Source organism: Hippocampus bargibanti, linkage group LG08, assembly GCF_051943395.1.
Source record: "Hippocampus bargibanti isolate YZ-2025 linkage group LG08, ASM5194339v1, whole genome shotgun sequence".
In the NCBI taxonomy this organism is placed as follows: Eukaryota; Metazoa; Chordata; class Actinopteri; order Syngnathiformes; family Syngnathidae; genus Hippocampus; species Hippocampus bargibanti.
The window spans coordinates 1,504,118-1,528,024 of record NC_142741.1 but is presented as its reverse complement, the minus strand read 5'-3'; the positions used below and the strand labels follow the sequence as shown (position 1 = coordinate 1,528,024).

Genomic DNA, 23,907 nt, shown 5'->3' with positions numbered 1-23,907 from the left:
GATTTGTGTACTGTGTACTCTCCAGCAAGGCCTGACATCTCGGGTACAAATTATATTCTGTAGTACTGCAGAAAACATGATATATATATATATATATATATATATTGTACATTTTCACAGTGTCACATCACTTCACTTTCAACATCACGTCATAATCTCCCTTTATTTATTTTATTTGTTTATGTATTTATGGTAGCTACTGCAGTTTAGGTCAATAACCAGCAGGGGGAGGCATCGTTCCGCAATACTGACTGGGGCGACTTCAACTTCAGTCATTTTAAATTGAATGAGTGAATTAAAGGGCAGCACGGTGGAGCATTGGAGCGGATGTGTCTCGCAGTTATGCGTTCAGATCTCGATTCCGGTTTTCTTATGTGGGGTTTGGCATATTGTCATCCTTGTGTTTCATAAAGACACAATCTTAACTCATTTATCCATTGGTGTGCATGCGAATGTTCCCCCTGATTCAATGTGATTGACTGGTCACCATTCCAGGGTGATGGGGGGGTGCTAGGGGGCCGTGACAGCGGGTGAGGTGGGACCTGCCTGCAGGGCTCTGACACGATAAAGCTGTCATGTTGCGACAAAGGATTTGATGTGAGGAACAGCTGCCGCTTGTCAACTCGGGACGATAGCTTGACTCACAGCCTGCAGGATCATCTGTGCAAGCTGGAAAGCGTTTTTATTTTTATCACTATCTATTAGCTGGCTGGCTATCTAGTTAGCTATCTGGCTAACTATCTATTAGATATGTATTTGCTAGGTAGCTTTCTATATATTTGCTATCTATTAGCTAACTGGCTCGCTGGCTGGGTATCCAGCTAGCTAGCTATTAGTTGGCTGGCTCTCTCGTTAGCGATCTGGCTAACTATCTATTCACTTTAGCTAGCTAGTATGGGTTGAGTGAACGCTGGCGCATGTGGCTGCCGCTGCTCACCCACAGGAAGACTTATCCTGTGACTTTGAGAGTTTTGAAAGGCGCTTATAAATGAAATGTTTTATTATTATTAATACTTTGGGGTGAAAAACAACAGTTAAAAATAGTCACCAATAAAATCATATGGGTCAATATTCCCTGATGTCTGTCCACACATCAAAACCATGTTACTTGCCCTAAAAACTCAACTAAAATAGCACAAATAGATTGCTGGTGAAGGAAAGTGTGCTCAGAAGTCAGGCCAAGTACTTTGGTCATCACTACCAGCCCCTTCCCATATCTATATCTCACTATCTAGCTAGCTATCTGGCTAGCTATCCATCTATCTATCCATCTATCCGGCTAGCTATCCATCCATCCATATGTCTATCCGGCTAGCTATCCATCCATCTATCTGGCTAGCTATCCATCCATCTATCCGGCTAGCTATCCATCCATCTATCTATCGGCTAGCTACCCGTCGATCTCGCCATCCGTCTATCCATCTATCTAGCTAGCCGGCCATCTCTCTAGCTAGCAAGCCATCTAGCTAGCCATCCAACTACCTATATATTTATTTTCGAAGATGAGTGAACATATTTGATTTGTCATTGTCAAAGCACACACAGACAAATGTGTACAGTATACATACAGTAAAGCTTTTCGCCAAAAGAGGGCAGTATTGTCCTAAAAATAATAAAGAGAAAAAAAAAGAATATTACAGCTGTATTGATGCAATCTATCTGATGTAAGAAGCATTGATAAAGGGGGTATTACAAGCCACCCGGGTAAATAATCAATACAAGCTAACATTCTGACCTCAATTTGGTCTTGTATGATATGAAATGTGTTCAGAATAAGCTAATGAGGATTAAGTGGTGTGGAAAACGGATGGATATACACACCGGCGCTTGCTCGCCATCCCATCCTTCTGCACACACACACACACGTTAGTTTCACTTTTAATCATGATTATAATTTTTGTTTTTTAAAGAACAGAAAACGACTTTTTTTTTTTTAGCGGTTGAATAGATGTTTTTTCTTTGTTACCATGGAGTGTTTTTCAGAGGGTTTGTATCATAAATAAAATGACAGAAGATGTTGTTTTATTTTGCTGTTTCATCTTACTTTTCGTTTAATTATGACATAGCAAAATAATTAAATTCTACTTTTACTAAATGTGTTGAAGCTATTATAATAATGCAGATATGGTTGATGTCGATTTAACAATTTGCTATCTGGCTATCTAGCTATCGATGAACGATATAGCTATCTAGCTGGCTGGCAGGGTATCTAGCTAGGTAGCTAATAGCTATCTATTGGCTAGCTAGCTAGCTAGCTTTCTATCTATTTGAGTTACTTCCGGGTTGAGTGGACGCTGGCTGGCGCGTGTGGTTGCCGCTGCTCACCCACAAAAACAATGTATGCTGTGACTGTAAAGTGACCTTGAGAGTTTTGGAAGGCGCTCAGAAAATGTAAATGTATTATGTAATGTATTAAATGTATTAATTATTATTATTATTATTATTATTATTATTAAAATAAAAATAAATAAATACAACGATTAGGGGATGTGTTATCTGCCCTCTTTCTGGATGGATGGATAGCTAGCTAGATGGATGATAGCTAGCTAGATGGCTGGATAGCTGGATGGATGGATAGCTAGCTAGATCGATGGATAGTTAGCTAGATGCATAGCTAGCTAGATGGATGATAGCTAGCTAGATGGCTGGATAGCTACCTAGATGGATGATAGCTACCTAGATGGATGGATAGCTAGATAGATGGATAGCTAGCTAGATGGATGATAGCTAGCTAGATGGATGATAGCTACCTAGATGGATGGATAGCTAGCTAGATGGATGATAGCTAGCTAGATGGATGATAGCTACCTAGATGGATGGATAGCTAGCTAGATGGATGGATAGCTAGCTGGATGGATGGATGGATGATAGCTAGATGGATGGATGGATCTCTGCCCACTTTCCACAAACCATGAATGAAAGAACGCGGACCATTATTTGTCTTTTTTGGAAATATTTTCATTTCAAAAAAATAAAATGTGTTTTGTGGCTTTCTCAAAGACAATTATGACGTGAGATAAGATACTCAATAGATTTGTGCTGTCAAGGCGTGAAACTACAGATGGCATGGAAGATTTCACACACGGATTCCCTCCTCATTCTCCCTTACGTCATGTGAATTATTGATGCTCAATCTTGAATCGGCGGCGAGTTCGCAGTGGGAGCAGCAGGAAGTGGAGAAAAAGTTCCCGACTGTGAACGGGAAATCTTCTAGCCCTTGAGTGCAACTCTCACAAACTAATCTGGCATAACATTTTCGTTTTTGGGTGTCAGAGACACATTTCAGGGACAAGTTATTGGAAACTTGAACGTTTCCAATAAACTGACCTTTACTGCAAGTCTGTCGCTGAAAAACGTGCGATGTCGTATGCTTGTTTTCTCCATTTTCAACTGTCCTCCTCTAGCTATTTCGCTAGCTAGCTAGCCATCTAGCTAGCTAGTGAGCCATCCGTCCCGCTATCTAGCTAGCTAGTCATCCATCCCGCTATCTAGCTAGCAAGCCAGCCATCCATCTAGCTAGCTAGCCATCCATCTAGCTAGCTAGCATCCATCCATCTAGCGAGCTATCTATCCATCTAGCTAGCTATCCATTCATCTAGATAGCTATCCATCCATGTAGCTAGCTACCCATTCATCTAGCTATCCATCCAGCTAGCTATCCATCCATATAGCAAGCTATTCATCCATCCATCCAGCTAGCTATCCATCCATCTAGATAGCTATCCATCCATCTAGATAGCTATCCACCCATCTAGCTAGCTATCCATCCATCTAGCTAGCCATCCATAACATTTATGAGCCCCTCATGATTCGTCAACGATTGTTTCAAGAACATTTGACCGTATTTATAGCACCGCTAACTTGATCGTGCTAGCTTGACAATTCATACTACCAGAACAATTCAACAGCGAACTGTTTGGATTCTGCGTTTTATTTTGAAAATCAACCAAATCCACTGCAGATACTGCAGATTTCTTTTTAATAGCTGACAAGCGAGCTAAGCATTCGCCGCGTTTCGCCAGAGTGGCTGAAAGGCGGGTGTTAATTAGCGCAAGTGCAATGACCACCCAGCCGGGGGATGAATGTGGCGGCCTTCTCCATTGTCGCTCCTTCTCTTGGAGTCCGTGGATTGCTCATTGAGTCATCCGGCAGCAGCGTATCCTAGCAACGCCTCTTCAACGTACTGTACAGTATACTTCGCCATCTCCTGGGTGCATTTAATAATCTGCCTGGCAATTTCCAGCTAAGCTTTGTTCAAAGATTTATACTGCACTTGCATCCCGAGTGCTTCACGCCGACGTTCCTTCGGCGTGAACGGAAGGACGTCGGGGCCATGTGGGGCTTCGACCCAGGCTTTTTTTTTTTTTTTCCAACGAACTGAAGTTTTAACAGAGGTTGGCCGGTAGGGCCTGCAAGGCCTTCTCTGCTGGCCTAAAAATATCTGAATTACAGACTAATATGAATTACTTTCACTTTCTTCAAATTTCTATCCTCTCTCGTTCCCTCAGATCCTCTTCCTCCCTCTGTCTCTGGATGCCACCCACCCACTGCCCGTCTCAGCACGATGGGGGACAGGGCTTTCAGCTGCTCTGTATTTTATTTATTGTATTCTATTTGTGATTGTATTTTATTGATTATAGGACCTACGCTTGTCTGTGACTGTAAAGTGTCCTTGAGAGATTTGAAAGCCGCTTAAAATGTAATGTATTATTATTATTATTATTATTATTATTATTATTATTATTATTATTATTATTACTTTCTTCTCATTTGGAGCCGCTAGCGTGCTAGCTATCAGCTATTTCTGTGTATGTGTGTGGCTAGTGGACACTATAAACAATAACATTTACGAATATTAAATTAAATAAATGAATAAATAAATAGATGGATACATAGCTAGATACATATCTATATAAATAAATAATACATACCTACCTACATACACACATACTGAAGGAACAAGACATACCTACCTACATACACACATACTAAAGGAACAATACATACCTACCTACATAAATACATATTGAAGGAACAATACCTACCTACCCACCTACCTACACACCTACCTACATACCTACACACACACACATGAATAAAGCCAACCAACTCAGAAACGTAGCTGTTTATCTCAACCGTTTGTGTTGTTGTGTCCTTGTACTTCTAACCTTATTCTCTCATTCACTTTCTCTCTGCACCAGTTTCTCTCTGGAGCTTTTCCACCAGATTAAAGGAAGTAAAAAAAAAAAAAAAAAGATGCTGTGCTGACTCCCATCTGGCTGACTTTGCATCTAACTTACCGCAAGCCGCACCTCGGAAGCTCTGCTGAATTAATCAGCCGTTCTGTTAAAAAAAAAAAAAAAGTAACACAACTGCCAGAAGCATAGGGGCATTGTGACAAAATATGAAAAATGGATTTGCTGTGAAAAGGATTCCGGTAGAGGCGAATATGGGGGCGCCTGTGTTACTTTGTAAAAGTCTCGGATTGCCAAAATACGTGAACGGAAAATGCCGATGACTACCGGGGGACAAAAAGGTGAGACTGGTAATACCCAGCTGTGATAAGATAGGATACCAAAAAAAAAAGTGTCTAATTAATATTTTACAAAGCCTTCCCAAAACATTGAACGACTCACTATTTAATACCTCCAATATTTTCAGAGCATATTTGCTCAATTTTGCAGAGCCAAGTGAGCTCACGATGTAAATTTGTGAAAGCGACAAAGTCGGACAGCCGAAAAGTCACACAAATTGGCATTTGAGACACTAAAGTTGATTTTTGGTTTCCATTTGATTGTTTTATGATGATGATGATGATGATGATGCCGCAGGGGAGCTAAAATGGGACCTTGATTTAATTTGTTCGCAGACTTTCAGTTCCAAAACCATTTGGGGAGTACATCATTGCCTATCATGCCATTGGTGAGTTGTCGATTTGATTTGTTTGGTCATGACGCAATACCCACATAAAAAAAATACATTTTTTGAAGATCAATCAATAAGAGCGAATACTCATAATGGTAGCAATATGACAAAAATGGTTGTAAGCATCCCTATTAATAAAAAAAAAAAAGAAAATTAGCATACAGTTAAAAACAGTAGTACAAATAATATTGAATTATTTCGTCGCTGATCCACTGCTGAAAAGGACGCTTTGATCCTCTCCTCTTTCATCTAGAACTGCTTCATGTCACAAAAAGGGTACAGAAAGTGCTGAAGAATGAAGGACGCTCTGTGTCTTTGTATTGTCATATTATTTGTTATTTAGTTTTTTTTTTTACTTTGTTACTTCCGCCCCATTGTTTGTGACGTCACGCCAGGATACTCCTTCACAAACTGCCTTGCTCCAGAATCAAAACGATGGCTTCAGAGACTTCAGATTCGGAGCAGATGCTTTCTTGTTAGTCATCCAGTTATGAATATGATTCAAATACAGTAAAGTCTCGTTATATCGATATTCAAGGGAGTCCGAAAAAATATCGTTATAACCGGGACTATCGATATATCCGACCCTGTTTGCATGTAATTTTCTCCGTGCGTGCATAGAAATAGTATCGATATAACCGGGACTATCGATATATCCGATATCGATATAATGAGACTTTATTGTAGTTCTGAAGAGGAAAGCATAAATGTTTGCAATCGATTAAAGAAGTCCATCCGTATCAATTTGAGCTGTCTGGACTCCAATGTAGCGTCCCAGAAAATGCACAAGATGGCGCACAAGCTCCCTTTGGAAATGGGCTGATTTGTCGGCTGGGAATTTGTGACAACTAGTATCAAATAATAGTCTTGGTGCAACACGCAACGATTCATTATCGCGTTATTTATGTGTTTTCCTTTGAATTTCGCAATCAACATGATGTTTTCAGACCAAACAAAGTACCCAAAATGCATTGTGTGTCGCTTTCTCAGTCAGGGGTGTTCCCTTCGTGACGTCACTTAAGGAATCGTCATCAACTTGAAAACAAGACTTCCTGAATATTCAGCGCGAGTTTTAAAAGGGAAAATATAGCTACATGCAGTGGAATCTTTGTAAAATACGCTCAGTAGAAGTCATTTGACAAATTATGGACACAACATGTCCGGAAGGTGTCGGTTGTCCTTTAATCGATGACTCATTGCATCCAGACGAATCTTATTTTATCACAATAATCTTACAAACCAGCAGCCGTGGAGAAGATTGGTCAATTGTGGAATTCTGCCTGATTTGGCCGCATGAAATGTTGATGAGCACGCTAAACATTGAATGTGCATCCATTCAATGTTTGTGGGTATATGCATGTTTTATGTGACATTCATATTATATGCACAAAGCGCACACAGTACAGTATAGGACAGCAAGTATGCCCCCCCCCCCCCCCCCCCCCCCCCCCGAGGCTGATTACATATTCCATATGTCCTTCAAAGATTACTCAAAAGGAGGGCGATAATCACATTAGAGTCAGTCGCTGTTGACCCCGCCTCGCACAGCATTCTAATAGATCGTAAATACTCGGCTAATTTGATCAAATTAGCGGCTAACCGGGGCCGCCTTGATGACAAAGAGGTGCGATTGGAATGTTTGTCAAATGACTTTTTTTTTTTTCATGGCTATTATTCACGGTAATTGTCAATTTCGGAAGCATCGGAGCACATGATGTGATGATGTTTTTGAAGGCATTCAAACACGCGAAAGGAGGACCTGGCCGCTCTCTCTTCAATTTCTAAGCGCCATCTCCGCCGCATGCACAGACTGCCATTGTGCCGCGCATGCATAGATGATGCCATTAGCACAGATACATTAAACATGAGCCATGAGCTGGGCCTCGGAATAAAATGAAACAGATGGTAAGCATATTTTGAGCTGAGGCAGAGTGATTAATTCACACGAGGATGACACAGCATCCTCCATTTTGCAACCGCTACCAAAAACTGGGGGGGGGGGGGGGAATGAAAATCACGAAAAATAAAGTTTGAAGTTATGCGAATCTCCATGCGGCGACACCGTGTGAAATGATTTATTTACAGTAAAGTCTCGTTATATCGATATTCAAGGGAGTCCGAAAAAATATCGATATAACCGGGACTATCGATATATCCGATATCGATATAACGAGACTTTACTGTATTTATATATTCATTTATTTATTTAATTTTTAATTGTTTAATTTTGATGCAAAAAGCTATCAACTCAGCTAAATAGAAGACAATTGAAGAGGAACTAGGTAAAATTATGGCAGAGAAAGCACCTACAAGGGATTATTCCTCAAGATTAAAAATTCCTCAAATTAAAAAAATTAATACTAAATAAATAAATAAAACATACATTAAACATAAAGAAATAGAAAAAAATGGATAAATGGACAGATAAATAAATATGTTTAAAAATAAGTAATAGAAATAGTTATAAATAAATAATTAAAAAAATAACATTACAAAACAAATACAAAATAAATAGATAAATAAAATATACATACATAAAACATAAATAAATACATTGATAAATGGAAAAATAAATAGATAAATATGTGGTTAAAAAGACATAATAAAAATAGTTTGAAAAAAAAATTCAAAAATAAAATTACTAAATAAATATTTACAAAATAAATAAATACAATACAATACAATTCATTCAGTGCTCATTGGTTCAACTTATAGAAGCCAAATATTTTTTGGGTGATGCTTGGTAGAAAAATTTTGGGGAAGCGCCGATCTATGGTTTCACTGTAGATAAAATTTGCGTACATTTCTTATTTGGTTACAAATGCAAAATCGTGTTCGTTGAACCTTGAGGTGTAAAACAGCCTCACTGGCAAGCAGCAGCGGTGACTCACTGACTCCCCCCCACCCCTAAAAATGTTTTTTTTTTTTTTTTTTTTTTTTTTGGGGGGGGGGGGTTTGTTTTGTTTTACTTTGAGGGACAGTGACATTTCATGATAAGGCAACAAAACCAGCCAGCCAAGTCATTAGTCGTACCACACGGGTCTATTTTTAGCAGTCAAAGTTTTACCTTTGACTGGATTAAACATTACACCCAAGGAATGATTTATTTCACCTGACAAGCGGCATCGTAATTGAATGTTGTCAAGCCAAAACTTGACCATGCCTATTTTCATTTTTTTTTAGTATCCCAATTATTAATGTCTGGCCGCTGTGTTGCTTTCGCTATGCTAATGATATACTGAGTGGAAAAGTGAGGGAGAGAGCTTCAAATGACTTCTATTGAGCGTATTTTACAAAGATTCCACCACATATTTTACCTTTTAAGACTCGCGCTGAATATTCCGGAAGTCTTGTTGGGCTGCGTGTTCTATAACATCAAAAATGCATGGTGGGGTAAGCATCACAAATTGCATGTTGAGGGCTGTTGAACAAATGGAGGTGCTTTTGATTTATTCATTGATTTACGTCATCGAAAAACACAGGGCAAACCGGATGTGCTGCGTTAAAGTACCTTTAAAGGACAACCGACACCATTTTTTTGTTTCCTAACTGACATCAGAAAAACGTTTTATAGCATCCACTACGTACCAAATATGTAGTAGCTACGACTACCCAAAGGTGTATCAGCTAGCTAGCTACTCTGACTCAAAAGTGTAGTAGCTACTACGACCCAAAAGTGTAGTAGCTACTACGACCCAAAAGTGTAGTAGCTAGCTCGCTACTACGACCCAAATGTGTAGTAGCTATTACTACCCAAAAGTGTAGTAGCTATTACTACCCAAAAGTGTAGTAGCTAGCTCGCTACTGCCACCTAAATGTGTAGTAGCAACTACTACCCAAAAGTGTAGTTGCTAGCTAGCTACTCTGACTCAAAAGTGTAGTAGCTATTACTACCCAAAAGTGTAGTAGCTACTACGACCCAAAAGTGTACCGAAAAGTGTAGTAGCGAGCTAGCTACTACAACCCAAATGTGTAGTAGCTATTACTACCCAAAAGTGTAGTAGCTAGCTCGCTACTGCCACCTAAATGTGTAGTAGCTACTACTACCCAAAAGTGTAGTTGCTAGCTAGCTACTCTGACTCAAAAGTGTAGTAGCTATTACTACCCAAAAGTGTAGTAGCGACTACGACCCAAAAGTGTAGTAGCTAGCTCGCTACTACGACCCAAATGTGTACCGAAAAGTGTAGTAGCGAGCTAGCTACTACAACCCAAATGTGTAGTAGCTATTACTACCCAAAAGTGTAGTAGCTAGCTCGCTACTGCCACCTAAATGTGTAGTAGCTACTATGACCCAAAAGTGTAGTTGCTAGCTAGCTACTACGACCCAAAAGTGTAGTTGCTAGCTCGCTACTGCCACCTAAATGTGTAGTAGCTACTATGACCCAAAAGTGTAGTAGCTACAAACTACCCAAAAGTGCAGTAGCTAGCTAACTTCGTAAGAATGCCTTTGGCTGTGACCACTCTCATATAGAGAACCTCAAATTTTGTTTTATTTTTTGCTTGTGTTTCTTTCAAAGGCTACGCTAATGTTTGAGGCCTGCAATTTATTTCTGCAATCAAAGCACTGCGAACATTCATGCAAAAAAAGAGCTAACAACAAAAAAACCAACAACAAAAAAAAACAGTGCTGATGCTAGGTGCCATTTATTTCGGTGACGGTTTGTGCGCGTTCAACCGTTTGTTTGTTTTTTTGGCACTCGACTACCTGGGGAAGAACCCGACGGTTTACAAGCAAAGTAACAAATGGAACACATTAACAACTCTTGAAATATTCATCCCGGTTGCCAGCACAGACACTGACACCGACAAAGATGAATCCGACGACCAGTCAAAGCGCCTCCGGATGGAGCGCTAACTTAAGAACGCTATTAGGAATTTAAAAAGCCTTCCTATGGAACGCATAGCGTACTTATAATAGCTCCACATTTACATTAAGTATGAATCTGGGCAACAAGCGGATGCGCTGTGTTCTAGTTGCAGTTGCTAGGTAACAAGGGGTTTCAGGGGGATATCCTCGTTATGAAATATTAAAAAAGTGTCATTAATAGCTAATTTGATTTTGACGTTGAATGAAATGCTAGCATGTACGCGGTCGGCTTGTTTTTTTTTTTTCTGTGTATGAAACACGTCTGCATAAAGTAAATCTTTGTTTTGTTTTTTTTTTTAAGTATGGGAGGAAATTGGAGTAGCCTGCGTGTAAACAGGAGTACCCCAAATCATGGTTCGGGTTCCTGTTACATCATAAATTATGACAGTCGAGCTAGCTATCAAGCTTCCTATTTGCTATCTGTTAGTTATCAATTAGCTAGCTATTAGCGGTCTAGCTGGCTGGCATAAATTATGACAGTCGAGCTAGCTATCAAGCTTCCTATTTGCTATCTGTTAGTTATCGATTAGCTAGCTATTAGCGGTCTAGCTGGCTGGCTAGCTATCTAGCTATTGGTGGTCTATCTGGCTGGCTAGCTATCTAGCTATTAGTGGTCGAGCTCAGTGGAACCCAACCTTTTTTTGCTCCACGGACCAGTTCAATGTCAGACAATATTTTCACGGACCGACAACAAACAAAATAAAATGATACAACTGGACAGTAGGGATATATATAGCGCCGAAACTACCAGCAAAAGACTGACGAAGCCTTTTGGATAAGAAGCGAAACGTCCGACACCTTCAAAGAAGTACAGATGACGGCTGAAGAAACCTTTTCATCGATGGACCATTCCTGTACGACTGAGAGCTTACGCAGACGTATGAACTGTTTTGTGAGCGACATGGGAGATGAAGACAGAGGAAAAAATAAACTTCGGGTCCATATGTCACATTGGCAGAGCAGAGTTGCGCTATACGCTTCTGTAGCGTACGTGCGCTCTATGTCATCAAATGCCTGACAGGCCAGCTTCCCTCGTGCAAACAGGCGTATTTTTAGAGCGGGAGAGCACTTGTTTTATTTTCCAAGTCCGAGCGGCTCTGCCTGGAGCGCCGCAATTATTTCATGCCCCGTGAAGTCGTTTTTTTTCCTCAACTCGTACAGCTAGCACATGGATAAACAAAGGGTGTTGTGATTTATGGGGGATCAGAGTCGCACTCACACACAAATACAGTGATACCTCGGTTAACGAACCCCTTGGCTTACGAACTTTTCGGTTTACGAACGTTAAATTTATGAACATTTTACCTTGGCATACGAACTATTTTTCGGGATACACACGGAGCGCCACAATGAGTGATGTGTCGTTCGTAAACGAGCCCGTTCTAACAAGAAAATGGCAGCCGACTCATTTTTGTCCTCTATTCCCCGCCCCCTGTCTTCGGTTAAAGCAACGTGATTGGTCAAGAACGCAGCAGTGAGGGGAGGTGCTTTAAATATTAAAGAGACACGCAGACGACAGAGAGAATGTGAGAAAATGGTTACAAAACAGTGAAATTTGGACTCGTTTCAACTTTGATAGTTCAAAGGCAGAGTGTAGACTGCAAGGTTAAAATTCCCTTCAATCTGTCTCCACAAATAACCTGCACAAGCTATCTGTACGCTTGATGCAAAACGCTATCAACCCAGCTAAACAGAACACAGTTGATGAGGAACTAGGTAAAATTATGGCAGAGAAAGCACCTACAAGGGATCATCCATCAAGATGGTGAAAGAAGAAGGCTACGTTCCTCATCAAATGTTTAATACTGATGAAACCGGCCACTCCATTCCAACAAGCCATCAACAACCATCGCAAAGACTGCTTAGGCAACATAGGATTAGTCATGCTGATGAGGTGATACCAGGGCAAAGTGGGCAATCAGGCCAGTCGTCAGTCAGGACAATAGAAGCTATCAGTGGAGCCGCAGGGATAAGTCCCCCCAACCTGAGAGCAGGGACCTATCATAGCAGAGTCCGGCACCGCAATGTCTGGACAGTAGGGATATATATATATATATTATATATTTATAGGGGCGAAACTACCAGTAAGACTTTAGTTTTCTGACGAAGCTTCTTGGATGGGAAGCGAAACGTCCAACACCTTCAAATTTGTACAGATGACGGCTGAAGAAACCTTTTCATCGATGGACCACTCCTGTACGACTGAGAGCTTACACAGACAGACCATCACAAAGGTCAATAAAACGACTTTATTATACAGTACAGTTTATGTCTTTAATTATAATACCATAGCACATTCAATATACATAAAACGAGGTGTATTTTGTGTAGTTTTAAGGCTTAGAAAGTTAGAAAGTAGAAAATTACAGTGTGAGTGTAAAACCCCCTCAGCGTGGGGAGAGATCAGCTTCCCCGAGTTCCCCTTGACATTTTCTGTCATAACTTGTTTCACATTGACACTTTTTTTGTCCCTTCCCGCCCTCCATCATCCCCTTGGCTCCAATCGCGCCTTTATAAATAGCCTTGATAATTCACTTTGGAAATGACGTAACCGCTTTTCCAGAAAAGCACTCCATGAACATGAAGGATAGGCCGAAGCTCGAAAATAAATAAATAAATACAATCTATCATCCATTTGTCTTTGCACAGTGGACGCAAACATACACAAATACGCAAACACGCAGCCACAACAGACGCCTCGTCTCTGGCGTATTGTATTTGGAAGATAACTGGTGTGGGCGTCTGCAAAAAAATACAAAAATAAAAATAAAAACAGCTCATTTTGCACCTGAGTCAAAATCCAGCCATCAGCGTTTTGCTCGCCAGGTTGAAGGAAAAAAAAAAGGCCCGAGGAGGACGCAAAGGCATTTTTTGGGGGGGGGCACCTATTTAAAATCACATTTTCTGTGTAGCTTTATCTCTTGTTTCTATTTATAATTGTATTTTATTGATGATTGTATCTGTTTTTTATATGCTTGTCTGTGACTGTAGTGTCCTTGAGAGCTTTGAAAGGCGCTTGAAAATAAAAACGTATTATTTTTATTATTATTATCATTATTATTAATATTATGTATATTATTTATATTATTATTATTATTATCATCATCATTTTTATTATCATCATTATCATCATGATCATCATTATTATCATCATCATTATCATTAGTATTATTATTATCATTGTTATTATCATCATTATCATTGTTATCATTATTATCATCATTATCATTATTCTTTTTTCATTATGATTATGATTATGATTATTATCATCATTGTCATCATTATTATTATTATTATTGTTATTATTATTATCATTATTATCATCACGATCATCATTATCGTTATTATCATCATTATTATCATCATTATTATTATTATCATCATTATTATTATTATTATCATCATTATCATTAGTATTATTATTATCATTGTTATTATCATCATTATCATTATTATCATCATTATCATTATTCTTTTTTCATTATGATTATGATTATTATCATCATTATCATCATTGTCATCATTATTATTATTATTGTTATTATCATTACCATTATCATCACGATCATCATTATAATTATTATCATCATTATTATCATTATCATCATTATTATCATTATCATTATTATTATTATCATCATTATCATTATTATTGTTATTTGTATTTATATTGTTATTAGTAGTAGTATTTATATTATTATTAGAATTATTGATCATGATCATGATGATCATGATGATCATGATCATCATGATTATTATCATGATGATGATGATGATGATCATGATGATGCGCTTTAAAGTGATACTTTCACAAAGTGGTACAAAAAAGGGCCTCTCGTGCACATGATTTGGTCGATCAGAAGCCCTTTTTTTTGGGGCCATTTCCGATTATGCTCAGAATAGACACAAGTGCTGGTGGCATACTTCAACTATAATTGATGTTGATTTAATTTTGAGGGGATAAAAAGTGAAGAAAACCCCTCAGAAATAATTACAGGAAAAATGACAAAAAGTGATTACAAGATAAGGGGGAGGGGCGTATCCTTCATCAATAAATAATGGCAAAAACCTACCATTTAAACTGGGGGTGTATGGACTTTTTCTTATCCACTGTATCTCTGTGGATGTGACCTCAAGTGGAGTTAAGCGAGATGCTTTCCCAATCTGGAAGTAAAAAAAAAAAAAAAAAAAGCACCCCTGGAACCCGGATACCTATGAGTCATTGCACGCATTGCTAAATCCGGTTATATGAGGCACCACAGCAAAACCAAAGAGAGACAAAAGGGTAAATTTCAAAAATTACTTTTACTGAAACAATCTCAGCTACTGGTAAACACGCGTAAAATTAGGTATGAACAGTTTGCAAGGGAGAATTGGATCAAAAATTTGTCAGACAGAGATCTCTCAGAGACAGAAAAGGCGGTACTTACCAAAGGTTTAAATTTCTCAGTGACTCCTAAAACTATACCTACAATAGATTATATCACAGCTACTGAATCGGCTATTAAAAATAACAAACTTTCGTATGCAGAGGCAGATGATCTACGCATTAAAATATCAGCTCTTCTCAGTAGTGCCAAACTTCCTCCGTCCAACATAACATTAGAAGAGAGAAAGGCGTTAACTACTCTACAAAAAGACAAAAATATTACTATTTTGCCAGCAGACAAGGGCAGATGCACAGTGCTGCTCAACACATTGGATTATGAAGACAAAATAAATAGGTTAATCAGTGATTCTAACACGTATGAGCAACTAAAAAGGGACCCTTCCAATAGATACAAGAAAGAAATGATTGACTGTCTCCAAAAGCTAGAGAAAGGAAAACATATAGACAAACAGATGTATTTTAGATTATACCCGGGAGAGGCCACGCCATGTATCTATGGCCTGCCAAAAATACATAAAGAAGGGTTCCCCCTCCGACCCATTGTTTGTAGCATTGACTCCTCTACATACAATGTAGCCAAATATTTAAAAACTATTTTAGCTCCGTTGGTTGGTAACACAGAATACCACGTAGAGAACACCACAGGGTTTGTAGAGAGGATCAAAGACCTCATATTGGAACCTGAGGAAACTTTGGCATCATACGATGTGACTTCTCTCTTTACATCTGTCCCAACCCCAGCAGCAGTCTCAGTGGTGAGGACGAGGCTGCTGGCGGATGTTTCTCTGCATGAAAGAACCAAACTTAATCCGGATCACATCTGCCAATTATTAGAAATCTGCCTTAATACTACGTATTTTCAATTTCGGGAAAAATTTTATAAACAAATCCATGGTTGTGCTATGGGCTCACCAGTTTCACCCATAGTGGCTAATCTTTACATGGAAGAGATGGAGAAACAGGCCCTCACATCCTTCCCAGGGACAAAACCTAGACACTGGTTTAGATATGTGGACGATACTTTTGTCATAATTAAGAAACAAGAAATTCAATCCTTCACAGATCATCTCAACTCTGTAGACTTCAACATTAAATTTACTCGTGAGGACATTCAAGAGAACCAACTAGCCTTCTTGGATTGTAAAGTAATTATAAAAGAGGACAGAGCGCTAAAAACAGAAGTCTTTAGGAAGGCTACGCACACTGACCAATACTTACTTTTTGACTCTAACCACCCTTTACAACATAAACTAGGAGTTATCAGAACCCTCCAGCATAGGGCTAAACTAATACCAACTAGCACTGAAGGTAGAGAAAAGGAGTCAAAACATATCAGGAGAGCACTCACTAACTGTGGGTACCCTCAGTGGTCATTTAACAAATGTCAGAAAGAAAGAATAGCGAACGAAACCAATAATTCTCAAGATTCTAAAAGGAGAGGAGTAGCAGTACCGTACATTGCAGGAGTTTCTGAAAAATTACAAAGAGTCCTTTGGCAACATAAAATTCCTACTTATTTCAAACCGATAAACACGTTAAGGCAAAAATTAGTGCATCCAAAAGATAGGCTACCAAATGAAAAACAAAGTAATGTAGTTTATTCCATACATTGTAAGAATGAAAATTGTAAAGAGCAGTACATTGGGGAGACTCAACAAATTCTCAAAAAAAGACTTTATCAACATCGCAGGGATAATACTAGTGGGCCTCAATCGGCAGTACATTTGCACCTAAAAGCTAGCAACCACTCATTTGACGACAATGAGGTTAAAATCTTAGCGAAAGAACATAGATGGTTTGAAAGGGGGGTAAAAGAGGCGATTCTTATAAAACAACAAAATCCTTCATTAAACCGGTCTGGTGGTGTGAGGTTCAATTTGGATCGTTCATACAATAGCCTGCTCAGGCAAAACAGGTTAGGCAACTTTCGCAATGCTGATGAGGGTCATGGGGCCGATACGACCAGTCAGACTTTAGTTCGCTGACGAAGCCTCTTGGATAGGAGGCGAAACGTCCGAAACCTTCACTTTTGTACAGATGACGGCTGAAGAAACCTTCTCATCGATGGACCACTCCTGTACGACTGAGAGCTTACACAGACGTTTCCATTTTGGTGTGTCGTTATCGCCAAGTCTGGGCATCTTTCTTTCTTTTGGATGTTGTTTGTCATGAAAACTGCCAACAAAGACCTTCAGAATATCTCTCTCTCTCTCTCTACGATTTCACGGGCACTCACGTCTTTTCTAATCGCCACGCGCGTCAGTTACGTCGCATTCCATTCCAGCCTGCTCTGTTTTGTTTTTTTTTTTTGGCGGGGTGCAGTCCGAGACACGCTGCTGCTGCTGCTGCTGCCACCATGACAAAAAGAATGGACGTCAGCACAAAGATGTCCTTGGTGATAAAGACTGAGGGAGGAAGTGTTGATCTAGGCACGGGGGATAAAAGAAATAATGCACTCTGCTGACACTGGTTTTGCTCTTCTGATTGTTCCCGTGGGTTGGTTCAACAAAAAAAAAGAGGTGAACCACATGAGGTCAAAAAACAGAACGAATTGAGATGGTAGTGTTTTTTTTTTCTAGCAGCCTCCCTCTCGATAGTCTTACAAAAATAAAAATGCAAATAAAAATGCTTATTATTTAAACGACAACACTATTTTTTTGTTTCCTAACTGACATCAGAAAAACGTTTTGTAGCATCTAAAATAGCCAAAACGCACGCAGGCTGATATTTTTTGTCAAATGCAAAACACCAATAAAAATGACTTAAAGTGTCGCAAAACTACTTCAAAATGACCTCGGAAATGACGAGTTTCAGAAGGTCACGCCCCCTTGTTCGTCACGTCACGCCAAGATGTCTTCGCCCTGCTCTAGAATCAAAAATATGGTTTCAGATTGGGAGAAGATGCTTTCTTGTTACTCATCCAGTTATGAATATGATTCAAATTATTAAAGGAGTCCTCCCATAACAATTTGAGCAGTCAATGACAGCAATGTAGCGCCCAGAAAATGCACAAGATGGCGCCCAAGCTCCGTTGGAAATGGGTTGATTTGTCTGCTGGGAATTTGTGTCAACTAGTATCAAATAGTAGTCTTGGTGCAACACACGATTCACCATGGCGTGTTTTCCTTCTAATTTTGCCATCAACACGAAGTTTTCAGACCAAACAAAGTACCGCAAAATGCATTGTGTGTCACTTTCTCAGTCAGGGGCGTTCCAAACGTGACAAGACTTCCGGAATATTCAGCGCGAGTCTTAAAACGTAAAATATAGTTATATGCAGTGGAATCTTTGTAAAATACGCTCAGTAGAAGTCATTTGAAGTGATTTTACAAATTATGGACACAACTTGTCCGGTGGCGTCGGTTGTCCTTTAAGCCATATGAGTGACAGCAATAAAGTGCATTGCAACTATTATACTAACGCTTTTTTTTCCACATGGGAGGATCAAAACAATTAAAGTGCATGAAGAAAATCTGGCTATGACATTGCCCCCACCCAAAAAAATGATTTCAATAACCGATTAATCTGTCAATTAATATTATTTTATTCTATCCACACTCTCGTGAGAACCCTATGGCAACTGTTTTCAAAATAGATTCAACATTGCTTTGCTTTAAGCTGCTTATTAACACACAACGTTAAGAACTAAAAACACACACAAACATATTAAAATGTTGATTATTTGTATAAAACCACGGCGAGCTTATCGCTACCATTCGGCGCTAGGCTAAACATAACAAGTGTCGTTTTTATGTGCTTCTAAATAACAAATATTCGCAATATACACAGATAATAAAACACAACGAAACTCACGTGTAACTTTCGTAGACGGATTTTGTCGCGTATCGTCGTGCCTTTCTTCTTCTACTCTTTATTTTGATTAAGTAAAGACGTTTTGTGTCTTACACTGCCCACTCGTGGACATGTTAGGAACAACGACAATAACCGTATACGTTGATTTAATAAATCGTTACATTTATCTCCAACACTTAAAAATATTTTGTTTTCGATGTGATCAATTTGTTGTTAGTCATAATTTTAAGAATATTGTAGAAATTATTTTAAATGGCATGCAGAAATGTCATAAACACGATGAAATAAACGTATTTTTTTACATAAAATGTCAATGTCGAGAGTTTTAACGAATTAATCTTTTCACCTGGATAAACTAATGACAAGACCAGATTTTGTTTGAAAACCTAGCAGGAAAAAAATAAAGGGAAACAAATCTGGGAAAAAATGTTCCGCTCTTGAGAAACGCAACATGACGACAACATGGCAGCAAATCTTTGTTATTTTTATGGCAGCCATCCAATGTCACCTGCACAATAGTTCGCCGTCAAGCCGACGGGAGCCAAGTGATGCGGCGAAAGGAGAAATAAATGCCGTGCGAAATTCGTAAAGGTAAACGTTTTTAAGCGCCACGGGAAGGCGATCAACCGCTGGGAGCGGAGAATAGTGACTGACAGTTGACTGTCAATCACTGCTGTTCTATAAAATGGAATGGAGAGAAATAGAAAGAGAGAGACGTGCAGTGTTACCTCGGTAACACACAACTTGTACAAAGCCATTTCAGCTTCGGCGGCAATATACAGTATGAAAGCAAAAAAAAAAATGCTTAAAGGACAACCGACATCACTTATTTGTTTCCTAACATCAGAAAAACGTTTTATATGATCTAAAATACACAAAACACACAGTATATTTTTAGTCAAATGCAAAACACCAATAAAAATGACTTTAAGTGTCCAAAATCTGCAAAAAAATGAACCAGGAAGTGGCCAGTTTTAGAAGGTTCCGCCCCCTTCTTCGTGGCGTCACCCCAAGACGTCTTGCCTTGCTGGAGAATCAAAACAATGGCTTAAGATTCGGAGAAGATGCTTTCTTGTTACTCATCCACTTATGAATATGATTCAAATAGTTCTGAAGAAGAAAGCATACATGTTTGCAATCGATTAAAGAATTTATTCCGTGCCATTTTGAGGCAACATTGGGGGGAAATGTAGCACCAAAAAAGAGGCAGAAAATGGTGGCCAAGCTCCGTGTGAGGACTTAATCAGCCCGTTTCCACAGACTGATAACATGGAGCTTTGTCGCCCTCTTCTGCCTCTTTTTGGTGCAACACAACATTTTCAGACCAAACAAGTACAGCAAAATTCATTGATGTGATGGAAGGACTGCTATAATGTGTCCTTTTTTCGGTCAGGGGCGTTCCTTCAGTGACGTAGGGTGAGGACTCGTCAGTTATTTGCTGGCCAGCACCACCCTCTAGTGGACGTGTAGTAAATCACACCACACTCGCAGCTATGCAGTGATTCAGACATAGCACTACTGAAGGCCTAGGAGGGACATGCATGGCCTTCCACTGCATTTTTCTCTCACCGGTTCGATTTTAATGATCAAAAGTGGCACTTGAACGGCATTCGAGTACACAGACCGTAAAGCGGCTACGAGGATTAATGCTAACACCGCTTTCCCGTACGTAAAATGCTAACTGAATGCGATGGAGTGATTGCATTGTGCTTCTCAAGTACAGCGAAAGACCCTTTTTTGGAAATGAAATTTGACTTTAATAAGGACGTGTGAAATTGCGTTGCTGTTTGTGCCCGTTTCATTAGGGGGCATGAGATGCAGTGGACAAAGAAAAGGCAGTTGTTTTGACAATATAAACAAATAAAATAAAAGTCATTAAAAATGGCGCAACAGCAACTCGGCGCGTCGATGAATAGAGCAAAGGAAAGGTAAAGATGGAAAGAAGGTAATATAATTAAGGCTATAAATAAACCCATCTTTGTCTATTACCTTTTTTGTATAGTCAGCATGCAAGTAACAGAACATTGCCAACAACTTTACATTAAACAACCAAAGCAAGAAACTCAAGGAACAAATGTTATGCGGCGTCCCGTCGCCACAAATAGAATCATATTTCATGTTGCTTTAAAATCTTATGGCTTTGTGCAATATTCCACTCTTTGTAAAATTCACTAATGAACTTATTTATTACAGTGATACCTTGGCTTACGAACTTAAAGAGTGTGTAAGGCGAAAAGTGTGTCTCCCGAAAATTAATTTCCCATAGGAAACCATTAAAATGAGAATAATTCGTTCCCAAGTCCCCATAAAACATAATTTTCTAATTTTCTAAGACTTAAAACTACACAAAATATACCTTATTTTATGTATAATAAATGTGCTATGGTTTTATAATTAAAGAAATAAACTGTACAGTATAATAAAGTTGTTTTATTTACCTTTGTGGTGGTTGTTGATGGCTTGATGGAATGGAGTGGCCGCTTTCATCAGCATGAAACACTTGCTGAGGAACGTAGCCTTCTTCATTCACCATCTTGAGGAATGATGCCTTGTAGCTGCTTTCTCTGTTATAATTTTATCTAGTTCCTCATCAATTGTGTTCTGTTTATCTGGGTTGATTTATTTATTTGTGGAGCCTGATTGATGGGAATTTTAACCTTGCAGTCTACAGTCTGCCTTTGAACTATCAAAGTTGAAACTCTCTCACTGTCTTCTGCCTGTCTCTTTAATGTTTAAACCACACCCCCTCACTGCTGCGTTCTTGACCAATCATGTGGCTTTAACAGAAGACTGGGGGCGTGTAATACAGGACAACAACAGTCGGCTGCCATTTTGTTGTTAGAAGAGCGACACATCACTCATTGAGGCAGCTCCGTGTGTAACCCGACAAAAGTTCGTATGCCAAGGTAACATTTTCAGAAAATTTTCGGTTCGTAAACCGAAAAGTTCGTAAACTAAGGGGTTCGTAAACCGAGGTATCACCGTATTGTATTTTTTTTCTTTAATATATAAACATTTCATGCCAGGAATTATTGAGATTGGGTTTCTACATGCGCTGTTTTCTTACATGCCTGATTGTGCTAATTGTACATCGTCCTAAAAAGGAGAGTCTGATTGCTTGTACGTAATATGTCACACCGCCGGAGATTCATGTGCTCCACGGCATCCAATCTGTGCATCATTACTCGTTTTTATTAACTCATTCAGTGTCATTCCCGAATTTATTCGGGTATTGAAAATATGACCTAGAGCGCCATTCCCCAATTTCTTCGGGTTTTGTTTTTGTCATGTTTGCCGATAAAGCACTGGCGATAGAGAATAAGAAGTTATCCGATTTAAAACTTTCATGCTGTTATATGCTTCGTCAACATGTGTGACTCGAATACACAATTGAAGCACAGACAACCTGGGGTCAATCTGAGGTCAACAGACACAGCTTGTTAAACTGTCATCTTCATCTAGGAGATCTGACCTTTAGGACTTGGGAAACTCCTTTATCACCGAAGTAATTTAAGACTTGAAACTCCTTCACAGGAAGAGCTCATTAGCCAGGTTTAGCCAAATGTATTAGTTCACGGAAAAGACAATGTTTTATTGCTTACAGCTGTTTGTGCTTAGAACTTAAGAGGTGTGGTATGCTAATCAAGAAAACTATGTTTTACTAATGTATCACTTAAATTTGCATATACTCTCAATAAATAGCTTTTTCAAACTTGTTTTCGATTGCCAACTAAGAACGGCTACGAAGGAATGATACACAGATTGCATTTGTGCGCATATTGTACAGAAGTAAAAATGTCAATTCCTAAATCAGGACGAGTACAAGAGGGGAGGAGTCAAAAGTCCATCCATTGATTGGCTTCTTTATGTAAAACGATCGGAATTCATCTTCCGGAGTTTGGGCGGCAGATGTCCGTCCATCCTGCCTCCCCCGGCCAATCGCTGCAATTTGGGGGGTAGATCCGCCACCGACTTGCTCATGGGCTCCGTGCAGATTTTGGAGGCCTTCCCTCCTTGCTTATCGTCGGACACGCCTGGCACGGAGCTGATTCGCTGCAGCTTCATGGGCAGATCTCCGAAACTGTAAGTCATCTCCGATGTGGTGGAACTCATCCTCAGCAGCTTTTTGGGGAGTCCGTCCCGCCCCGTGATCTTCTGGAGTTTTGTGGGCAGCTTGGTGGTGCTGTCATTGTCCTCCAGGGTCTCCAGGCAGTCCATGGAGCTGTTTTTGTCGCCGCTATTGCACAAAGACGGCGCCATGAGAGGCGAAGATAGGAGCAGGGCCTCGTCCTGCTCCTTGACGCTGTACGGCGGCGTGGGCACCTCGAAGGTGGCGTGGAATTGGGAGTAGTCCACCTTGAAGAAGCCTTCTTCTAAGGAGATGACCGGGAAGAAACGGTGTCCCCAGAGAACCTCGTCCTCGGTGTAGGACGTCCTGGCTTGGCACGTCATCCCTGTCGAGTGGGATAAACGACAGATGAGATGATGTCATTTTATGGCCGTCAAGTCATTGTAGGACAGGGTTGTCAAAAGCCAAGGGAACCGTATATAGCGATATACGTATAAGTACACGCATATACTGTGATACCTCTGCTTACGAACACTTTAGCTCACTCTTCGCCTCACGAATATATATATATATACATATATACCTGTATATATGTGTATATGTATATATATATATATATATATATATATATACAGTAAAGTCTCGTTATATCGATATTCAAGGGAGTCCGAAAAAATATCGATATAACCGGGACTATCGATATATCCAACCCTGTTTGCATGTAATTTTCTCCATGCGTGCATAGAAATAGTATATATAACCGGGACTATGGATATATCCGTATCGATATAACGAGACTTTACTGTATATATATATATATATATGTGTATATGTATATATATA

At 39.4% G+C, this 23,907-nt stretch overlaps 1 protein-coding gene and 1 long non-coding RNA gene across 7 annotated transcripts in view; both read right to left on the bottom strand.

Moving 5' to 3' along the window:
• Positions 1–19,026, bottom strand: part of LOC148894248 (uncharacterized) — a 96,660-nt gene extending 77,634 nt beyond the window's left edge. Inside the window, exons 1-3 of one of the 2 annotated variants that reach the window (XR_016115905.1) lie at positions 18,996–19,021; positions 14,866–14,956; positions 13,292–13,534 (exon numbers count right to left, since the gene is read on the bottom strand). This is a non-coding gene — a long non-coding RNA (uncharacterized LOC148894248). Of the gene's footprint in view, positions 1–13,291; positions 13,535–14,865; positions 14,957–18,995 lie in introns of those variants that run through there. The other variant, XR_016115906.1, reaches the window with a different exon arrangement.
• Positions 19,027–20,038: 1,012 nt separating this feature from the next.
• Positions 20,039–23,907, bottom strand: part of kcnj3a (potassium inwardly rectifying channel subfamily J member 3a) — a 52,292-nt gene continuing 48,423 nt past the window's right edge. For all 5 annotated transcript variants that reach the window (XM_089002520.1, XM_089002518.1, XM_089002519.1 and 2 more), the window contains one exon: positions 20,039–23,449. In XM_089002520.1, the coding sequence (XP_088858646.1) occupies positions 22,860–23,449 (590 nt within the window). In that variant the 3' untranslated portion in view covers positions 20,039–22,859. The remainder of the gene's footprint in view (positions 23,450–23,907) is intronic.